General features: G+C 43.8%; 2 protein-coding genes across 5 annotated transcripts in view; one reads left to right on the top strand and one right to left on the bottom strand.

Annotated features, from left to right (window-relative positions):
* The window catches only part of LOC126513352 (protein CutA homolog), a 27,003-nt gene extending 23,819 nt beyond the window's left edge, over positions 1-3,184 (bottom strand). For all 3 annotated transcript variants that reach the window (XR_007595303.1, XR_007595305.1, XM_050161695.1), the window contains exon 1: positions 2,786-3,184. Coding sequence is in view for 1 of the 3 variants with exons in the window: in XM_050161695.1 (XP_050017652.1) it covers positions 2,786-2,884 (99 nt within the window). In the remaining 2 variants the exon portion in view is untranslated. The remainder of the gene's footprint in view (positions 1-2,785) is intronic.
* Positions 3,185-3,315: 131 nt separating this feature from the next.
* On the top strand, positions 3,316-20,042 carry Psmd5 (proteasome 26S subunit, non-ATPase 5). 2 transcript variants are annotated; one of them, XM_050161693.1, is made up of 10 exons: positions 3,316-3,519; positions 6,963-7,107; positions 7,869-7,982; positions 8,296-8,424; positions 10,315-10,424; positions 11,053-11,195; positions 13,413-13,604; positions 14,987-15,096; positions 17,417-17,557; positions 19,342-20,042. In XM_050161693.1, exons 1-10 carry the CDS (start codon positions 3,347-3,349, stop codon positions 19,597-19,599), a joined length of 1,515 nt encoding a protein of 504 aa, XP_050017650.1. In that variant the 5' UTR covers positions 3,316-3,346; the 3' UTR covers positions 19,600-20,042. The 2 variants fall into 2 exon arrangements, with proteins under 2 accessions (XP_050017650.1, XP_050017651.1); XM_050161694.1 differs by lacking the exon at positions 6,963-7,107 and having other exon boundaries at positions 3,371-3,519.
* Positions 20,043-20,875: the final 833 nt, after the last annotated feature.

The raw sequence follows: 20,875 nt of genomic DNA on the forward strand, positions 1-20,875 counted from the left end.
GAGACCACCAGCCTCTGATGGCGTGTGACTGGTGTGGGTGTGACGGCAGGAGAGACCACCAGCCTCTGAGCTTCTGTTTTCTTCGTAGTCGATTCTCAGGTTAGATCCCAAAGTCCAATTGTGCATGAACGGCTTTGGCAGTATCTTGAGACACAAACTCTCAGTCTTAACGCCACGGCCTGGAATTACAGCAGCACCTCCAGAGGCCTTTTATTCCTATCAGTCCTCCCACTTCTCCTTATGAAATCCTGTGTCTCCCTTCCGGGCCTGTGTCAGACTTTGCCTCAGACTCAGATCCTGCATCCCTCTCCATTTCCTACTTCATTTGCTTCTGGTCTCTTTGTTTTATAAGTTCTCTTCTAGGTCTTTATAGGTTATTTATAAATCCACTGCAGTCTTTTACTACATTTTTATTAGTGTATGGAGGGGTGTGTGTCTAAGTGCCAGCACCCCCAAAGCAGTATGGCATCCACATGACAACCTGTGGAGTCTCTCCTTCCCACCAAGAGCAATGGAACTCAGGTCTGTAGTTCGTTGTTCTTTTATTCTTTGCTCTCTTATTCTTTTGGGGGCCTGCCACCCAGTTACAAATAAATATACATAGAGACATATATTTTCTTATGAATGCCCAGCCTTAGCTTGGCTTGTGGTAGCCAGCTTTTCTTAACTTAAATTATCCCATCTACCTTTTGTTTCTGGGCTTTTTCCTTTTCTTACTTTGTATATCTTATTTTCACTCTTATTCTGTGGCTGGCTGTGTAGTTGGGTGATTGGCCCCTGAAGTCTTCCTCCTTATCCTTTTTTTCGATCTTTTTTCTCCTTCTATTTATTCTCTCTGCCTGCCAACCCCTCTTATTCTTTCTCCTGCCTTGTTATTGGCTGTTCAGCTCTTTATTAGACCATCAGGTGTTTTAGACAGGCACAGTAACACAGATTCACAGAGTTAAACAAATGCAACATAAAAGAATGCAACACGTGTTTGCATCATTAAATAAATGTTCCACAGCATAAACAAATGAACACATCTTCAGCTAATATTCTACAACACTGATCAGTTTGACAGCACGTGCCTTTACCTGCTGAGCCATATTAGGCACAGTATCCCTATCAATTGCAGCCAGTGAGGGAGGGCTGAGGCCTGGCATACACAGCTTCCAATTTCCTTAGAGTTATCTTTAATCTTTGCTTGTAAAGACTGGTCTTCTTATCTATGGACAGACTCTTGGTTTTCTATTTTCACTTTTCTTAGTGTTAGTCTTAACCCATCAGTTTAACAGATTCTTTTTCAACCTCATCAGCTCTAGTGGAACATGCAACAATTCACAGCATACTCCTACAGTTTCTACCAAGCTTTAAGAATGGTTGGCTAGATTAAATCTCTATCAATAAAGCAAAATCCTAATCAATAAAAAAAAGGATGGTTGGCTATGTGTCATTTTACTTCTTTTACAACTACTAAAAGTAACATAAGGCCCCTGTGTTTCTTTGTCTTCTTATTTGTTCTTGTTGCGTTTTTATGGTTTTAAGACAGGATTTCTCTGTATAACAATCCTGACTGTCTGGAACTCGCTCTGTAGACCAGGCTGACCTTCAACTTATAGAGATCCACCTGTCTTTGCCTCCTAAGTGCTGGTTTAAAGGTGTGTGCTCCCACTGCCTAGCAGCCGCTGTGTTTCATAAGTGAGCTGGGTTTTTTTCTTTCAATGCAGTGAGAAAAGTGATCTAATGTCTTCTTGGTGCTTCAAAAATACGATTCAAGGGCTACAGGAAACAAGCCTCTGGGAGGAAGTGGGGAGAAGAGCCATATAAACATTAGAATAAGCAAAGGAGAGTTTGAATGACTGGTACTTTTGTCAAAAATCACCAGCACCTTTAATTCAAGACTTTTCTCTGCCAGTTAGGCTTCAAGACTACAACAATTATGAAGTAATCCAGAAAAAAAGGCAATGGTTAGTGATACTTCTGGGTGAGCAAGGCATAAAACAGGAAAATGGTGGCTTCATTTTCAAAAAGACAAGTGTGACTAGGGTCTTTGTAAAGCTACAGAAATTTATTTTTTTCACCTGAGTGTCTGGCATGAACTCACACAGAGGGATATCACATCCTTGGTCTTTTCTAAGCTTTCTGTATTTTTGTCTCTTTCCTTAAAAGTATAGAAAGCAATACTTGCCAAACAGGCTCATTTCCTTGGCTGAGGACCAGATGAAGTCCACAGCTCTGGACTTTCCAACTGCTTGAAATAGCTGGCTGTTATCTTAGTTAGGGTTTCTATTGCCTCAACAAAATGCCATGACCAAAAAGCAAGTGGGGGAGAAAAGGGGCTTATTTGTTTATATCTCCATAATGTGGTTTATTATTGAAGAAAGTCAGGACAGAAACTCAAACAGGGCAGAATCCTGGAGGCAGGAACTGAAGCAGACGGCATGGAAGGCACTGTTTACTGGCTTGCTCCTCACGGCTTGCTCAGCCTGCTTCCTAATAGAACCCATGACCACCAGCCCAGGGGATGGCCCCACACAAAATTTGTTAAGCCCTCCCTTATCAATTACTTATTAAGAAAATGCCCTACAACTGGATCAGCTTCTCAACTGAGGTTCCCTCCTTTCAGATAACTCTGAGCTGTGTGTCTGGTTGACATAAGATTCGCCAGCACAGCTGTCGCCTAGCTTTTAATGGTTCTTCCTCCTCCAATAATGTCGTATTTCTCAAGACTGCAGCGATTTCCGAACTTTTTCTCATGCTTTCATGAAACGGATATGGATTGCCCTTGACCGTTGGTTCCCACCTGTAGGTGCATTTGGCTTGGTTGCAAACGGCCTTCAGAGCCTGAGGCCAGCCCCTCTACTGCCTGGCCCTCCACTCCAAAGACGAATGCAGTGTCCATCCTCTGGATGATTTCATCACGCACAGCATCTTGAAGATGCCGGAAACTTTCTGCCCCAAACGTCTCTTAATCAAGCTTCCAGTTGCATGACAGATGTCAACATGGTGCCGCATCACGTCCAGGTTCCAGTTCTCAGAACTTTCGTCACGTCTTCCTGAGGTAGGACCATGTACCTTGACTTGATAATCCCGGTTCCGCCACGAAGGACTTTGAGGAGCACATGCACAACGCCTCTTGGTTCCCCAGACGTCCTCACCGTCACAGCCGTCCGGGTGCAGCAAGCCTACCAAGCGCAGCAACTCAGCCCTAACTACAAAGGGGCGTGCACCGCTCTGAGCAAGTTCCCAAGGATCCCTCGCGAGACTTGACAGATTTGTGAGCGACCACGCCCCTCCTATCTCGCGAGATTCGGAGAAGGGCCCGAGATCCTAATAGGTGGGCGGGCAGACTGGCGCCAGAAAGATGGCGGCGCAGGCAGTGGCTCTCCTGAGGGAGGTGGCGCGGCTGGAGGCGCCGCTGGAGGAACTGCGTGCGCTGCAGTCCGTGGTGCACGCCGTGCCGCTCCACGAGCTTCGCGAGCAGGCGGCGGAACTACGCCTCGGCCCGCTCTTCTCCTTGCTTAACGGGAACAATCGGTGAGAGAAGCCCGGGGCTTGGGAGACGGCTGGGTAGGCATGGCCCCATGGGTTTGCGGGAGAAAAGTGAAGGTTGTCAAATTGCCAAAACCCCACAAATGCGTGATGACCAGGTCTTGACGCTTCACCTCTTCAAATAGGATCTTGTGCTGGAAGTGTGGCGGGATCCCTCGCATGCCTTTTAATTTCAGCGCCGATGTACGAACGCTTGCTTCTTTGCATGGCTGTATACAGAGGGGTAGTCAGAACAGATGGGTGAGACAGCAAAAACTAGAAACAACCAAATTAAGGACATAGCGTATAGTGCAATTACCCAGCTATTTAGAAATTGGAGTTCTGTGTGTGAATATGAAAATGTTGAGTGGGGGGAAAAAAGGAAATTGCAAAGCTAGTGATCCCGACATGTGTAATGTATGTAATGTATATAATCCATTTATACCCCTACAGGCTAGAGTAAACTGCATAACCCAGGATTATCTGTAGAAACTGCGGTTAAATTGTTAGCGTAACAACTTTGGATTTAATATGCGTCTATAGTTTTAAATTAAAAGCATCTTGTATTTGGTCATTTGATCATTTAATGGATATTTTATGTGAGTCAGAATTTAAGAAGTGACTTTTTTAATTTAAAAAGATAGTGAGCTCTTTGGTCAACACTGATGCTTTTGGGGGCTTCCTTCCCTCCTCTTTTCAGTGTAAGCTTTCACTCCTCTTGCTGGTCTGTTGAGTTGGCTTTACAGTCGCTGTTTTAGTGGTTATTCCCTTTTCTTGCTGGTCCTCACCCTGCAGCCAGAGTTAACGTGTCAGGTCAGTTGGGCTGGCTTGTCCCTGGCTACCCTTGCCTACAGTGGGAAAACATGACTATAGGTCTGACCGTGGGCCTTTGCTGCTCAATGTCCAGTCAGCTTTCCCGTGTAACTTCTGTCATTTGCTCCACCTATCATGTAACACCACTAACGTCCCTCAGGCATGACTTGCAATTTCGTTCATACCATTACCTTCTGTGTGCCCTCTTCTCGGTCCCTATTCTGTGAAAGCCCTGCGGAAGGGCCATCCCTCCAACTGCATGCAACTGTTGCTCAGACATCTTAGTGGATGTTATCATCGTCTCTGTCAGTGATTCTGGACACGGTTCCTTTGTTTCATTTCTGTGTCCTCTGTAACAGGAACCACATTTTGTTCCTCTGCATCTCCTGGGCGCTGAACATAGAATACATGCTGAATACAAGAAGCGGCTTGTGGCTTTTAACAGGGGTCCCAGCTCCAGTTTTTGTTGTCTGTTTTGTTTTATTTGCCGTAGGATCTTGCTATATAAAGCAGTGTGTAGCCCAGGCTATCTCACAGGGCTCCCGCTGCTCCTCGCCAGCTTTTCCTATGGAAAGTGAAAAGACTGGAAAGTCACCCTGCGAGTTGGGAAGTGAAAAGACAGTTTGCTGCTTGATGGGGTACTGGTCTGGGGAGCAATTTTCATGTGCTCTGTCTGTCAGTGGCAGGTAATCTGTGGGAGTGGCTTTGTCCGGATAATTCTGGCAGCCTCCACCTTACACTACTGTTATTGTGGAGAGACCATGTAAGAGATTGCTGATTGGGAATCTGATTCTGTTGATGAAGTCTGATCTTACACTATTTGTGAGGAAATAACTAACACCTAAGATTACTGATACACACCATAGAAGTCAAACAAGAACCATTCTGACTTCACCACCTCTAGCTTGTTTGGCAGTTAAGGGTCACATAGGACCTACAGTTTATACACAATACAGTCTAACCCATCACTACTTTTTAAGTTCTTTTCATGAGAAATTGTGCGCGTGCATGCATGCGTGTGTGTGTGTGTGTGTGTGTGTGTGTGTGTGTGTGTTGGTGTGTACACCTTCCGGGAGTCCATTCTCACCTTCCTACTGTTGAGACAAGATCTCTCTCTTTTTTTTTTCTGCCACCACCCATCCAGTCCAGTGGTTCCCAACCTTCCTAATGCTACGACCCTGTAATACAGTTCGTTCCTCATGTTGTGGTGACCCCCATCCATAAAATTGTTTTTGTTGCTGCTTCATAGCTGTAATTTAGCTGCTGTTGTGAATCGTGATATAAACACCTCGTATGTTTTTCTGAGGGGTCACGACCCACAGGTTGAGAACCTCTGCTCCAGGCTAGCAGGCCCATGATCATCTTGCCCTGTCAGGTGCATACTGCTATATCCAGCTTTTCCCATGGATTCTGTGAGTCATAAGGCCTTGCTTGGCAAGTCTTTGCACTGAGTCATCCAACTTCTGTGGGTTCTGGGAATCCCAGCTCAGATCCTCGGCGGAAGGCAGCATCAGGTCCTCATTCTTCCTTGGCAAGTGCTTTACCCACTGAGCCATCACCCCAGCCCTTGCGCTTGTTTTTAAGGCTTTTGATTTGTATGGTCACAATCTAAGAAAGTTAGGCCAGTTTAATTCTGTACTGGCATCAGGCATAGATTAGCCCATTATTTATATTGCCTATTAAAAGACAAACTGATCCTGCAACAAGAGCTGTACCTATAGTGGGTCGTCAACATGCTCGGATTGGTCGCTTTCCCTCTTCTCCATCTTGGCTGCTGCTTCACTGGTTCACTCCTTCCTCACCTCCCGCAGTCTAACATGCTGCAGAGTGGCTCTCTCTTCCTTCTTCATGCATTGGTTTGTTCTTTCTGCCTCCTTGGCATTAGGGATTGGACCGAGGCGTTGTACATGCTAAGCATGTGTTCTACCACAGAGTTCCATCCCCGGCCCCCAAGAGATTTCTGTAAGCTAAATGTCATTATGTTAATTCTCTGCATAAAGCCACTTGACCACTTGGCCTTGCTTCTCTGGAAAAAGCCGACATTTCAAGGATGGCATAAGAGACTCTGTGCACGTTTAGTTTCCTTTCTTACGTTCAGCTCACCCATTTACCACCTCCCCCCAGTTCTGACCAGTCATGACATGCTCCATGAGGTTCCTCTCAAGTTTTAATGCGGTAGCTTATTTCTCTGCTTTCTTTGTGCTGCTACTTCCCCTGCTTGAAAGACCTGTCTAAATCATTCGTTCTGTTCATAAAACTTAGTTTGGCATTGCTGCCCCTGGAAGCCTTATCCATACCTTGCAAACTTATTTTTAATCCCCCACAGCTTCTATCCCTAGCTTACAGTATTTGTCTGAAATCTGTCTATCGTGTGTGTGTGTGTGTGTGTGTGTGTGTGTGTGTGTGTGTGTTCCACCAGAGTGAGCTTTCCAAGGCTCAACCATATGTTCTGTCTCTGTAGCCCCAACACAGGCATTGTAGATAATAGATACATACGAAATGTCTAATGCATGACTAGCACCTGCTACCTTGAAAAAAATCTTTAGGAAGAAATTGTCATGGTGCCAAGTTTTAGGTGTTTGGTGGTTGTGTCCAGTCTGACGTGATGTGGATAAGCTCTGTGGTGTCTCCTTTAGGGAACAGACTTCTTTGTGTGTATCCATTCTGGAGAGGTTGCTCCAAGCTGTGGAGCCAGTTCACTTGGCCAGACACCTCAGGGTTGACCTACAGAAGGGACTGACTCACCCAGATGATTCTGTAAAATCCCTCACTCTGTCCCAGGTATGGAATTTTAGTAGTAAACACACAACCATTCACTGTCAGCTGTTCACTGAACGCCAGGTGTCATGCCATTGCTGTTTGAGTTAACAAGACACACCTGTTGTTTTTTCTTTAAGGAGTGCTTAGTCTGAAGAAAATGATTTTTAGGTATTTAAAAGTTACTTTGCAACATTATTTTGTTTTGAAGAAGCATGAACTAAGTGTAAAGTTTATTAAGCCAACACGTTAAGATAGTAACTCTGATCACAGCAGCCAAACCATCATTGCATTTGTGTGAAGTGCTGCTGGGGTCATAGGTTCACAGCTGGTTACCCAGTAGACATCCACAGCTGTCTCTTCTCCGCATGTGTACATGTGTACTCAGTTGGGGTGGTGTTTACTCATTGCCCATATGTATGCCAGAGACTATGGCAGATGCTTGCCATCTTCATTTGATCTTCTTACTGCCCTGGAATTAAAAATTGTACTCCTATTTTGTATTATTTAATTTAAAAATTAAACTCAAAGTAATCTATACAAGATTTGTGCAACTAAAAGTTAACATGTTAGGATTCATATTGTTTTGATTCACCTGTCTGCTCTCTTTACCCACTATTTATTGTTCCTTTCCATTGAAAAGCATGACTGTTACCCTATTTGTATTTGGCTTTAATGAATTCGGGTCCTTGTGTATTTGTAGTGATTTGTATAGTAGCTGTAATAACTACTTGTAAACTTGAAAAAGTGTCTCTCTGCTTGTTTGTTTTTTTTTTTTTTTTCAGATTGGAAGAATTGTTGAAAATTCTGAAGCTGTTACTGAGATTCTGAACAATGTAGAACTGTTAAAACAGATTGTTTATTGCATTGGTGGAGAGAATTTATCTGTTGCCAAAGTGGTAAGTTTGCTAGAACACTCTCAGCCAACTGTGCGAGGCATGGTATCCTAGAGTCAGCAGAGAAGGGTTAGTGGATGATTTTTGTAGGATTAAGGTAGAATCGAATCTGCAGTCTGGTGTCAGACACATAGCAGGGAGCTCCTAAGACACATCTACATTGTTGCTCAGTGTTTTCCAGTTATAAATAACAGTAGCTAAAATGTGAATACCTGTTAGATTAGGTATTTTATATGCTAATTTTCATATCAGGTGTAGGAAGTAGGTATAAATAGTCTGTACTTTCCTGACAAGAAATATTTTCTTTCCATATAAGGCTATCAAATCCCTGTCAAGAATATCACTAACCCAAGCTGGACTGGAAGCTTTATTTGAAAGTAATTTACTGGATGATTTGAAAAATGTAATGAAAACAAATGATGTCGTCCGATACAGGGTATATGAGGTAAAACTAAAGGCTCACTTTCTAATGCTTTCAAAACTGTAGTAAATTACAAAGGAGGACAAAGTGGCTCATTTGCATACAGTATATAGTCTGCGTTAGATCCTGTATGATATGGTGTTCACAATATTGAGATACATTCGCAGCCCAAGGTATGAGATGGTCACAGACATACTTACAGCGTGCTGTAAGTATTACTTTTAACAAGACTCCAGTGAAAAACTGTGGTACTGCAGTGGGCAGAATTGGCTCTTCTTTTCACCAGTTTTCTGTTGAACACTGCTAAAATCCTCACACACACCGTCCTTAATTCCTTTTGTGTGTTTACACTTGGTATGTAGATGTGTGCATGTGGGGGCCAGAGGTCAGTCTGTGTCATTCCTCAGCTCTACCTTGTTCTTTGAGATGGGGCCTCATGGCTGATTAGACTAAGCCGCCTGGCTGGTGAGCTCCAGGGACCTGCCTGTCTTTGCCTACCCAGCAATGGAATTATAATTGCATGCAGTTGCACCTGGTATTTTAACATGGGCCCTGATGCTTGTATGTTAGCACTGTAGTGACCAAACTATCTTAGCCCCTGTGTCATTGATTAATATAGTAAATGTTGTATGTATTGATGTCGCTGTTGAAGAAGTAGTTGTCCCAAGTTCATACACATAAATAAGTACTACATCTAAAATGAAGCTGTTTATAATCTACTTCCCTCACCGCTCTAGTTTTCTCTTGTCTGTTTCCTCTGCGTCCTGGCTCATTATTCCTTACTGAAGTCTTCATTGTGAAGATTGTGAAGTCCCATCCCCCGCTTTTATGCTCATGCTATGCTCAGGCAAATTCATTCTCATTATTTCAATTTCCACCTGTGAGAAGACGCTCGTGCATGAACTTGTAGCCCACACCTCTCTTCCGAGTTAACTTCAGCCTTCATGTAGCTCCTTACTTACTGTTGCCTCCATATCTGTGCTTACTGAATTCCTGGTCTGTGCCGTCTTCGCAGAGGCTTGTTTTCCCTGTCACACACCCCATCACATTAGTTTCACTTAGGTTGTGTCTTTCTCCCTAGCTGGTATAGCTGCCACCACCCTAGCCCACCCTACCAGTACCACTTTCTGCACTACTGTATTTGCATCCAAATGAGTTTCCCTTCATTTTCCTCATCCCTAGTTTCTCTTAAGTACAGTCAGTACTGTTTTCCCCAAGTTTACATTTTAATTGATACACTAAGTCGTGTGTATTTGTGGTGTACAGCATGTTTGTAGCACACATAGGCCTGCTCTTTGAGCCAGGGAAATGGCTTGATGAGTACTCACTTGCTGCCAAGCCTGATGACCTGAAATTTGGTCTCCAGATCCTTATGGCAGAAGGAGAGAGCCAACTCTCACAAATTGTCTTCTGGTCCCCACCTCCCCTCATACACAAAATAAATAACTAATTAAGATGTAAAAAACAAGTTCCTGATTTGACCACTTCTGCTTACAGCCGCTCAGTATCCTTTGTCTTTCATTAAGCTTCAGAACATGCTTCTCAAATGAAGATGTGACAGACAGATGTATAGATACATTTTGTTGTTTTGTTTTGTAGTGCTTAGATACAGGCCTTGTACATATTAGGCAAGTGTGTGTGTGTGTGTATGTGTACAGTTTGAAAGACTCGTTTTTGTTTGTTAATGCTATAAGCTTTTATGCCCTGATTAATGGTTTCTTGGTGGAATTAGACATATACCTAGATGCAATGGACCATAGTAATTTCTTTTATGTTCACTGAAGTTTTATAATTCAGTAAATCGTGAATTGTTAAGAATTGAATTACATATATAGTACATAGTTCTAAATATAACTTAAAATGAGATCTAACAGATTTGAGTTGTTTTGACCGTTTTTCCCTTGGTTCTTTCAGCTAATTGTAGAGATTGCTTCTGTGTCATCAGAATCGTTAAACTACTGTACCACAAGTGGGTTGGTAACCCAGCTCCTGAGAGAGCTGACGGGTGAGGACGTGCTGATCAGGTATGTAGACTCAAAGTTCTTAGCAAGAAAGGCCCTTTTTTGGAGGGCCAGGAAGCAACTGTGAGCTTAGTGTGTTTGTGCTGTTGGAGACTGTACAGAGTTTGGTGTGTTTTGTGCTGTTGGAGACTGTGCAGAGTTTGGTGTGTTTTGTGCTGTTGGAGACTGTACAGAGTTTGGTGTGGTTTGTGCTGTTGGAGACTATGCAAGTTTGGTGTGGTTTGTGCTGTTGGAGACTGTACAGAGTTTGCAGTCTCGGGGCTGCTGTTTATCTTCAGGAAGCACTTTAGGAAATCGCTCGTTAGATCATAATATAATGAGTTTGGCAAAGCCCTGCAAGATGTTGTAGCTATTTTCCTATGACCATATCTTCTGTCCCTGGCCAAGTGTGCTCTTTGCTTTAGTATGTTCCTGTTCTGTTACAGAAATAGTGCTGGGCCTCCAGTCAGAAGGTCAGGCCTCAGATCTGAACTCCATAGTAACAAGTTAGGAAATAGTGTAGTTCTTGTGTTGTCTTCTGAACAGGGCACCAGGACATGAAAGGGCCTTTCAGATGTGAGGTATAAATAAAATACAACCAGTGTGAAAGCAATTTTAAAATGCTCTTCATTTTTGTCCTTTTTGATTTCAGAGCCACCTGTATAGAAATGGTGACGTCACTAGCATATACCCATCATGGACGACAATACCTTGCTCAGGAAGGAGTCATTGACCAGATATCTAATATAATTGTTGGAGCAGATTCAGACCCTTTCTCTGGCTTCTATTTGCCAGGTGAGAGCAGCTCAGTTACATGGGCTTCTGAAGGGCAGAGGTTACCCTTCCTAGTGCTGCTTCCAGTGCAAGATATCTGCAGCCATCAGTGGTGGGTCACCGTAGAGTGATTCAGTAAATCCAAGTTGTTCAGTAGGATTCACCAGAGTACTAAAGTGAAGGACAAAAAAACATGCCAGCAGGTACTAAAAATGCATTTAATTTAAAAAAAAAAAATTCAACATCTTTTTAGCTTGACAATTCAATTAGTGTAAAAGAAGAGATGTGTCTTAGCACAGTACAGGCCATGCGAGACAAGTCTGTAGCTGATGGTGTGCTCGAGTGAGGAGTTCAGTGCAGTGTGGGAAATTCTAGACGTGTTGGAAAGGGGAAAAATAAAAGGCTTCTAAATCTAAGAGGAAGATAGGAAATTGTTCCTGTTCATAGGTGTGTGAGCGGCATGATCTTGTAGTGGGAGGCTGCTTGTTGGTTCCCTGCCGCCCAGCTGGCTTAGAACCAAAATAATCACACAGAAACTGTATTAATTAAATTATTGCTTGGCCCATTAGCTCTAGCTTCTTATTGGCTAACTCTTACTTATTAATTTAACCCATTTCTTTTAATCTGTTTATCGCCACGTAGCAGTGGCTTACCAGCAAAGTTTTGGCATGTCTGACTCCATGGCTTCTCTCTACCTCTGCCCTTCTTCCTCCCAGCATTCAGCTTAGCTTTCTCCGCCTACCTAAATTCTGCCTAGCTATAGGACCGAAGCAGTTTCTTTATTTGTTAATGGTAATCACAGCACACAGAGGGGACTCCCACATCATGATCTTACATGAAGGATGCTCCATAGACTCCACCAAGAGATTGTCAACAGCTAAGAAATGATTAAGTGAAGTTGTAGGATCAACAGCTACAAAATTAGTAGCCTTCTCCACTAAGGAATTGTCCAAGAGAGCTCAAGGAAACACTCCCATTGTGATAACTTCTGAAAAAATAATACTTGGTGATTGAAACACCATCTTACTCCTGGAAAGACACACAGACTAATAGGACAGAAGGGGAAAAAAGTAAATGCGTGTATTCACAATCCATGCCCAAAACATACAGTGGAGAGTACATTGTTCTCAGTAAGTGATGCTAAAAGGCAAAACTGGATATTTAAAGGAAGAACGAAATTGAGCCCTCATCTCACATCATAGAACTCAACACAGTATAATTAAGGACTAAAACACAAGGCGTGAAACTGAAGCTGCTGCCAGAAATGTAGTGGGGAAAGCTTCAGGCTGGTATGGGCCAAGATGGTCTTGGTCATTGTATCCAAGCATCTGTTCAAACAAGGAGACAGTCACCAGAGTGAGATGCAGTCTGGGGTTAGAGGAGTATTTGCAAACTAGGAGAGAATCGTCCAGAATATAAGGGACACAAACGGTAGCAAGAAAACAGCCCAGTTAAAAATCAGCAGAGGAACGGGCAGTGCTGGAGCATGCCTGTAATCCCAGCACTTGGGAAGCAGAGGCAGGAGGATCTCTGTAAGTTTGATGCCAGCCTGGTCTACAGAGTAAGTTCTGGGACAGCCAGGTATACACAAAAACCAAAAGAAAAAAAAAGTTCAGTGAGAAGTAAATCAATAGCAGTAATGACATTGACTGTGTGTACCAGACGCATGGGGTCTCTGGGGAGAGGTGGTAGGGGAGGATTCATGCCACCCATTTTATTCTAGAAGCTGATTTGTCTTTCGGCAGCACTTGTAGTAGCTGAAGGTTTATGCCCCTTGTGGGGGTCTCCTGGTTAACAGTTTCTTTCAATAATGTCTTCAAGCTTGCCTTCCTATCATTGGTCTTTACATAGTCTCTCTTCCTCTCCCTCTCTAAGTCTGTCTCTCCCTCTCCCTTTCTTCTCTTCCTTTTCTCATCTCTGTCTCTTCCTCCCTCCTCCCTCTCTTCCTATCTCCACCTCTGTCTCTCTCTTCCTCGCTCTCCCTCTCTTGCCCCTCCTGACTGTAATTCACTATATAGACCAGGCTGGCCTCAAGCTCACAGATGCTTCTCTACCTCTGCCTCTCAGAAGCACACATCTCTGGGGTCTTTCAGCCTCCTTATTGACTCTGTTCTGTAGGCAGCACAGTGCTTGTCTGTCTCCTCTTTTTGGCCTGCAGTTTATTAATATTCCTGTGGAAACATGGTCCCCAATTTGTCTTATCCCTCTGTTAAAGTATTTTTTTATGAATATATTTAGGATTTGTGAAGTTTTTTGGAAACCTGGCTGTCATGGATAGTCCTCAGCAGATCTGTGAGCGCTACCCTGTCTTTCTGGAGAAAGTGTTTGAAATGGCAGACAGTCAGGACCCCACCATGATTGGTGTAGCCATGGACACTGTTGGAATTCTGGGATCCAGTGTTGAAGGCAAGCAGGTTTTACAGAAGACAGGTTGGTATGATTTACCTTGGCTTTCATAAGATATATTTTCACTTCTGGCCAGGATTCAGGGCACAGGTCCATCTGCTGACGGTTAAGTGTTAAGGGACTACTTGTATAGGCTTGTATAGCCTTTATCCTGGTGTGCACTCCTCTGAGTCTGTGGCTTTTACTCCTTGCTAGATTTCAGGTTACTTCACACAACAGGGACCACACAGCGTTTACTGTTAACCATCTTCCTTGACTGCTTTTTATGGTGTAGCTCGTGTCATGTCGTGTCCCATCGCTGCTGGAAGCTGGGTGGATTTCACTCACATCATCCTCTAGGCCTCACTCTCCTCATTTACACAACAGCACAGCAGCTGCTTCTTCAGGGGTTGATAGTCAGGAAAGAAAAGTGTGTGCCAAGAGTTTATGTTAGGAAAGATGCATGTATGGAATATCCTTGACTGTCTCCTTGCACAACAAATTCTAGTACAGGAAACAGCACTATTTAACACACTTGCGAAGTACATGTTGAAAATTGATGCATTGCATGCACAGCCCCTGCAGTGTCCCTTATGGTTCTTAAGTGCTTTCCCTGTGGCATCCACTTCTCAGTCCTGCATGGAGCGGCTGTAGTCCTCCCAGATACACGAGCAGAAATGCAGACTTCCCGAGCTTGTGTAGACCGAGGCCTTTGATCCAGTCCTGTGTGCCATGCTCACCCTGTGTAGCAAGTAGAATGCTGTGTTTGGGTCTATCACATGGTCTCTGAACACATCCCTCTTTGTGTGCTTTAGATGGATAATCACAATGCATGAAAGAATAAATTGCCCTTTGCACTTCACATCTATTAGGATAGTCTTTTTTTTTTTTTAATTAAGAAAGCATAATAAGTGTTCAGGTGTTGAAAAACTCCCATGTTTTCTAATCAGACTATGAAATGGTGCAATTGCTATGGAAGTTCCACTGAAAAATTAAACATAGAATTAACATGAGCCAGCAATTCCACTTCTAGACATAAACTAAACAATATGGAAAGCACAGGCTCAAGCAGTTTCTGTATACTCGTGTTCCAGCACTATCAGTCGACTCAGTAATTGGAAACCGGTGTGCATTGCTAGATAAGTGATGCTGGTTGGCATCTCCTTGTAAAAGGATGACATTGTGGCACAAGCTGTAGCCCAGGGGAAGTCTGAAGACATTTTATACTAAGGCATGGAAGGTGGATATTGCATGATTTCACAGACAGGATTGTGGAGAGTGGATACCAGGGCATGAGAGAAGGGGGCGTGGGTACAGAGTTAGAGTTTGGGTTGTTGGAGACATTCTGGAGATGGTGATGGTGCGTTAACTGTTTGAGGTGGTTAAACTGGTAGGTTTTGTTATGTGTCACCATTAATCCTTCACAGGAACCCGCTTTGAACGCCTCCTCATGAGGATAGGATATCAAGCAAAGAATGCTACCACAGAGCTAAAAACTAGATGTTTGGATGCAGTTTCTTCTCTTCTGTATTTATCAGTAAGTAGATGTAGAAATTATTGAAGGGCAGTAGGGTATGTTTGGGAGGGTGCATCGGCTTGGCACTAGTCAGCCATGGGTGTTCACATGGGTGTCGTGTTTCTCACCGTAACTAAGACAATAACCTGGTGGTGCCTGCCTTTGGTCCCAGCAACTCGGGATGTTTCTCACCGTAATTAAGACAATGACCTGGTGGTGCATGCCTTTGGGAGGGAGACAGGCAGGAGCGTCTCTGAGCTCCAGGACAGCCAGGGCTACATGGAGAAACCCTGTCTCGGAAAACAAAAAAAGACGATAACCTTCATTATGGAACTAATTACATGGAAAATTTTTGGCAATATTTTTATTTAAGTGTTCCATACATGTATACATAAATTGATTGTATCCACTCCTCTTCAACATCCCTTCCATGTTCCTCCAATGCTCTCCTCCCAACTTCATGCCTGTCTTCTTCCTTTCTTTCATAACTACTGAATCCAATCCATGTGCACAAGGCTATGAGGTCATAGCAACACTTGCAAAGACTGTCCCTCCCCTAGCTGCTGTCAACTGCTATAGCTCTTCCTCATCTCTAATGGGATTTGGCTGACTTAAACTTGTGGAGACAGCAGACAGGCACCCCTACTAGCAATTTATGAGTGCCGCCATCATGCTCTGTCTAGAAGATAACATTTCAGAGCCTTCCTCCCCAGCACCAACGCTTGCATTCTTCCGCAGTGCTCCCTGAGCATTGGCGAGTTGGGGGTTGATACAGATCTTATTTTAGGCTGAGCAGTTAAGTCATTTATTCATGGTAGCCACCGCCCACTGCAAAAAGAAACATCTCTGACCAAAGTTGTTGGAGGCAGCACAAATTTAAGTATAAATGTGACCAGTAAGTAAAACAGCAATAGTATGGTCCCCTCTAAGACCTATGACTTCCTCAGCTACGAGCTTTTTTATTTAATTACTTTATTTTGTGTGTGTGGATGTTTTCTTGTATGTATGTCTGTGCACCACATGTCTGCAATCCCCTCAGACGCCAGAAGAAGGCATCAGATCACCTGGAACTGGAATTACAAGTAGTTATGAGCTACCAAGTGGGTGCTGAGAACCAAACAGGGTCGTCAGAAAGAGCATTTGGTGCTTGTAACCTCTGAGTCATCTCTCCAGCCCCCAGCTATGGCTTTTTGACAAGACTTACAGTACCAAGCATGAGTTCTTTCTCATGCAGCAGTCCTCAGGTTTAGTCAGAGGTGGTCATCTGCATCACGGTCATTGCACTCTGCACCAGAGGCACGTCTTTCATTGAAAGTCAGATTGTAGCATTCAGGGCCAGCACTGGAGAACACTGACGTCTCTTCTCCCTGGAAGCCTGCATAGTGCTTTCTGGTACCATAGAAGCTAGCTGACTGAGGCAGAATTTCCTAGTCATTGGTTCCTCTGTGTCTTGCCAACAAAGTCTGGGTGTCTTTGGGAAGAGGGTTACCATTTAGTTATTATGGTGGACAACCAAGAGCGATGGGCATACCCTGTTTTAATTGGGAGGGGTGCCCTCTGGGACCTCCCAGTTAACTTGTAAAGAGTCCTCAGGGACTCTTTACATTTAATAACCCATTTCTTCTGGGAAAAGCATTGTCTACTCATACAGGATACCGGTATTCAAATTCCATTAAAATCGGGAGCGGGGACTAATTTAGTCCTGGTTAGCTTACTCATAACCCTCTCCTCACCTCCTAACTTTTATTTATTGTTGTGTCTGAGAAAAGGAGGGATGAGGGAGGTGTATCTGTATGGGTTCACATGCCATGGTACAGATGTGGAGGTCAGGGGACAACTTTGCAAAGTCAATATTCCCTCTTCCTACTTTTTTTTTGTAATTTATTTATTTTATATACATACACACACAGTGGTCTGTCTGTATGTATGCTTGCTGGCCAGAAGAGGGCACCAGATCTCATTACAGATGGCTGTGAGCCACCATGTGGTTGCTGGGAATTGAACTCAGGACCTCTGGAAGAGCAAGCAGTGCTCTTAACCTCTGAGCCATCTCTCCAGCCTTCTCTTCCTACTTTTATATAAAATCCAGGGATTGAACTGAGGCCATCAAACTTACACAGGAAGTGCTTTTACCCGCTGAGCCATATCAAGGGCCTGATTACTAATGTTCTACGTGTAGAGTGGAACAGTAGAACTACAGACCCTGGAGAGAACTCCATGCCCTCCAACAGAAATGGGTTTGGGGGTGATTCTGCACAGGTGGCTCTCTGGTGCTGTTTACACCAGTCTCTGCACGGTAGTTGCCAACCTTGTTGTGAGTGTTTCCCTCTCTGTCTCATAGCCTGAGCAGCAGACTGATGACTTCCTGAGGATGGCGGAATCCTGGTTTTCCTCCTTATCGCGAGACTCCCTGGAACTCTTTCGTGGCATCAGTAACCAGCCCTTTCCTGAACTACACTGTGCTGCATTGAAAGTGTTCACAGTAGGTATTCTCTTGCCTACAAGTCCTTGTGTGACTGCCAGCTCAACACAAAGCACGCAGAGTGAGCTAGCCACTGAGTGCGCACACAGCAGTTTCTGCGCTGCTGCTACTGCGGGGGGCCAGTGGGGGAGACACATATGTCAGCAGTTTGTCAGTAAAAGGAATCAAGTGCTGTTCGAGGTTGAACAAGCTGCTGTTGGATCACCCAGTACCCCAGTTTGTGCTCAGCCTCTTCCTGAGCCTTAATTGCTGCTGTCCCTTCTGGCACTTAGTGCACGGCGATGCATGTTTGCCAGTTTCTTACCTCTGACCTTTGCTGTGCTTTCTGACCTCAGCACTGCTAATTTATCAAGCAGTAGCATCAGCACACTGCCTGAGTCTACAGTGGAGTTGAGTGGTTCCCGTTCTCATGTGTGATACATTCCTTCAGCAGATGCTGAGTTTCCCCTACCTGCTAGATGTTGAGCCTTTTCTGAACTTCCATTCTGTAGAGGGAGCCAGACCATAAATATAGTTAGAAAGTTGGCTATAAAATCACAGCTGAGATATTACACCTGTTGAAATATGAATTAACTCCTTCCTGTGTTTACCCTCTTAGCCCCAGCACTTAGCACTGTGCCAGCTGTCCTGGCTGATATAATCACATTAGTGGTCTTATCATGGGATCCAGGACACACAGTAGGCCATGCTAGGAAATGAGAGAGGAAGACTTCCTAAAGCATGTCTTAACACAGATGTTCCTGTCGTCTTCGAGACTGCCAATTTAGGTCTAAAACAGACTTTTAAAGTGCTTCAGGACACTTCACCTTTGAACCAGCCATTTGCATTGATGTCTCATGACCTTAGTTCTTACTCTTCTGACCCTGATTTGGTGAGGGTGGGCGGCTCATGCTGCCAGCCTGAGGAAGAAACGAGGCCATAAGCATACTAAATGTAGTAATAAGTTTTCGATAAACATGTAGGTTGCTGACTCATTATTTTGAAATTTGAAAAAGACTGAAAAATGGAAGATTTCAGATCACAAAGTTGTGTGCTCACATTCCATCTTGGTTTAGCATCGACTCGTGGAGTGCAGTGTTTCCAGAGGGAACGTGATTAGTGTGCTCCTTACCTCTGCCCATCCCCACTCACCATCCTCATTCCTCAGTCTGACTGTCGGGAATGAACGCAGGTTTACAGGCTGGTACTGACGGTCCTCCTACATCCATCCAGATCAGACTCTGGCTTTGCTCTACTTTGTTACTATTTCAGTGTTGTCTAGAAACTGGGTCTGTGTCAGCGGTCTCAGCCTGTGGGTCACTACCTATTTGGCAAATCTCTGTCTCCAGAAATATTTGAATTATGATTCATAACATAGCAAATTACAGTTTTGAGGTAACAACAAAGTAATGCTATGGCTGGGGTCAGAACAGTATGAGGAGCTGTAGTACAGGGCCGCAGTGTTAGGAGGGTGAGAGTCACTGCTCTGCGTCTTTCACGTGGTAGATTACTCAAGCTGTTAGGCTCCTTATAAATAATTAAGTCGTAAAGAGCCATAGTTTACCTACCCGGGCCCATTATTAAACAGTTATAGCTTCCACAGTGTGATGAACATCTTTGTATACAAAACTTTTAGTATATAAAATTATTTAAAATATGTTTCTTGGGAATTGGTTTACTTGGACAAAGGTGATGTCTTTAAGGTCTGTGCTGCCACGTGTATTTCTACGTGCTGTGTTGTTCTGCTCACAGGCACACCTTCTTAAGGCCCAGATGACCGTATTCTCTTCCATCTTTCATTTCAGGCTATTGCAAACCAGCCCTGGGCTCAGAAACTTATGTTTAACAGTCCAGGTTTTGTGGAATTTGTGATGGACCGTTCTGTGGAACATGACAAAGCTTCTAAGGATGCAAAATATGAACTGGTTAAAGCACTTGCCAATTCCAAGACAGTTGCAGAGATCTTTGGGAACTCCAATTATTTAAGACTCAGAACCTACCTAAGTGAAGGTCCGTACTATGTAAAACCTGTTGCCACGACAGCAGTGGAAGGAGCTGATTGATTTCTTTCAGTTAGGACAGAAGACCGTGTTTTGACCAGAATTTCTCAAGGCATATGATTCCATCCATGTTTTAGAGAGCAGGGCTTCCCTCATCCAGAGCTCCCACAGAGTCTGGGACAGCTCGCATCAGCAGTGCCGTTCTGTGTCAGCGCCAGGACCAGGCGGTGGCGTGACTGCGAGCACGCGCGCTTTCCCAGGCCTCTGGCTGTCTCTGCTGCAAGGTCAAAGGTTGGTTTTCTTACCCAGTTTCCATGGGCACACTCGTGACCTCATTTAAAAATAAAATGAAGCCAAAATGACTCTGATTTCTTTTCAGCGCCTTTCTTTTCCTTATCTGATTTCACCTCAGAGTCTTGTGTATCTTGGGTAGTCCCTGAAAATAAGTCATTTGGAATCATTGAAATGTATTATTTGTACACAAGGAATAAAAAGTTTTAATAAGATTTCTTGGTGACTTTTTCTTTGAAAATGAAAAACCTCTAAAAATTTGTTTGGGGTTGGAACTTTTGCTGGTTGTCAATTTTACCATGTTATGTTACCGGGGAGGGAGGAGAACTGTCGTCTTACTGTGGGTCACCTTGTGAAGGGCTTGGAGTGATTTCTCTGATCCATGGAGTTAGATGGAGAAGACAGTGCACAAACTGATGCTGCCTCTCTGGCCTCCAGATGGTTCTCCCTCGCCTGTTTTCTAGTGATACTGTCTATATACGTACAGTGCTCTACACACAAAAATCAGTTGTCCAAAGGTTTCTGCCTGAGCTTGGCAGTGACCAACCAGGAAGTTCAGAACCAGGAAGTGTTCCTTTTAGGCTGTGTTGAGATTGATCCCTTCCTGTGGCGTGGTTCTCCAGTGACTGGACTCCTAGTCCAGTTCATCGTTTCTCCTCTGGTGTCTCTGAGTTGCCTTTTCCCATACTGGTCGTTTCTCTACTGCCCATATCACAAATTAGGACACAGCCAGATATTTCCTGGCATGAAATATTCAAAGTGACTTTTGCTGTCCTAGAACTCACTCTGTAGCTGGCCTCAAACTCAGAGATAAGTATATCACATGGTGAAATACATAACCATTGTAAGTGTACTTTTTAGTGGCATTTTATATGTGCAGATGTCATACAGTGATTACTGCCATCCATCTCCAAGACTGTTTACCTATAAAACTAGATTTCATACCCATTGAACGGTAACTCCCCACCCCTGCCAACCACATTCCTCAGTCATGATTTTGACTTGTTTTTGCTTTTTTTTTTTTTTTTTTTTTTTTTTTTTTTTTTTT

Source organism: Alexandromys fortis, unplaced genomic scaffold (genome assembly GCF_014885135.2).
Source record: "Alexandromys fortis isolate MF-2015 unplaced genomic scaffold, M_Fortis_MF-2015_v1.1 scaffold_74, whole genome shotgun sequence".
NCBI classification, from domain to species: domain Eukaryota; kingdom Metazoa; phylum Chordata; class Mammalia; order Rodentia; family Cricetidae; genus Alexandromys; species Alexandromys fortis.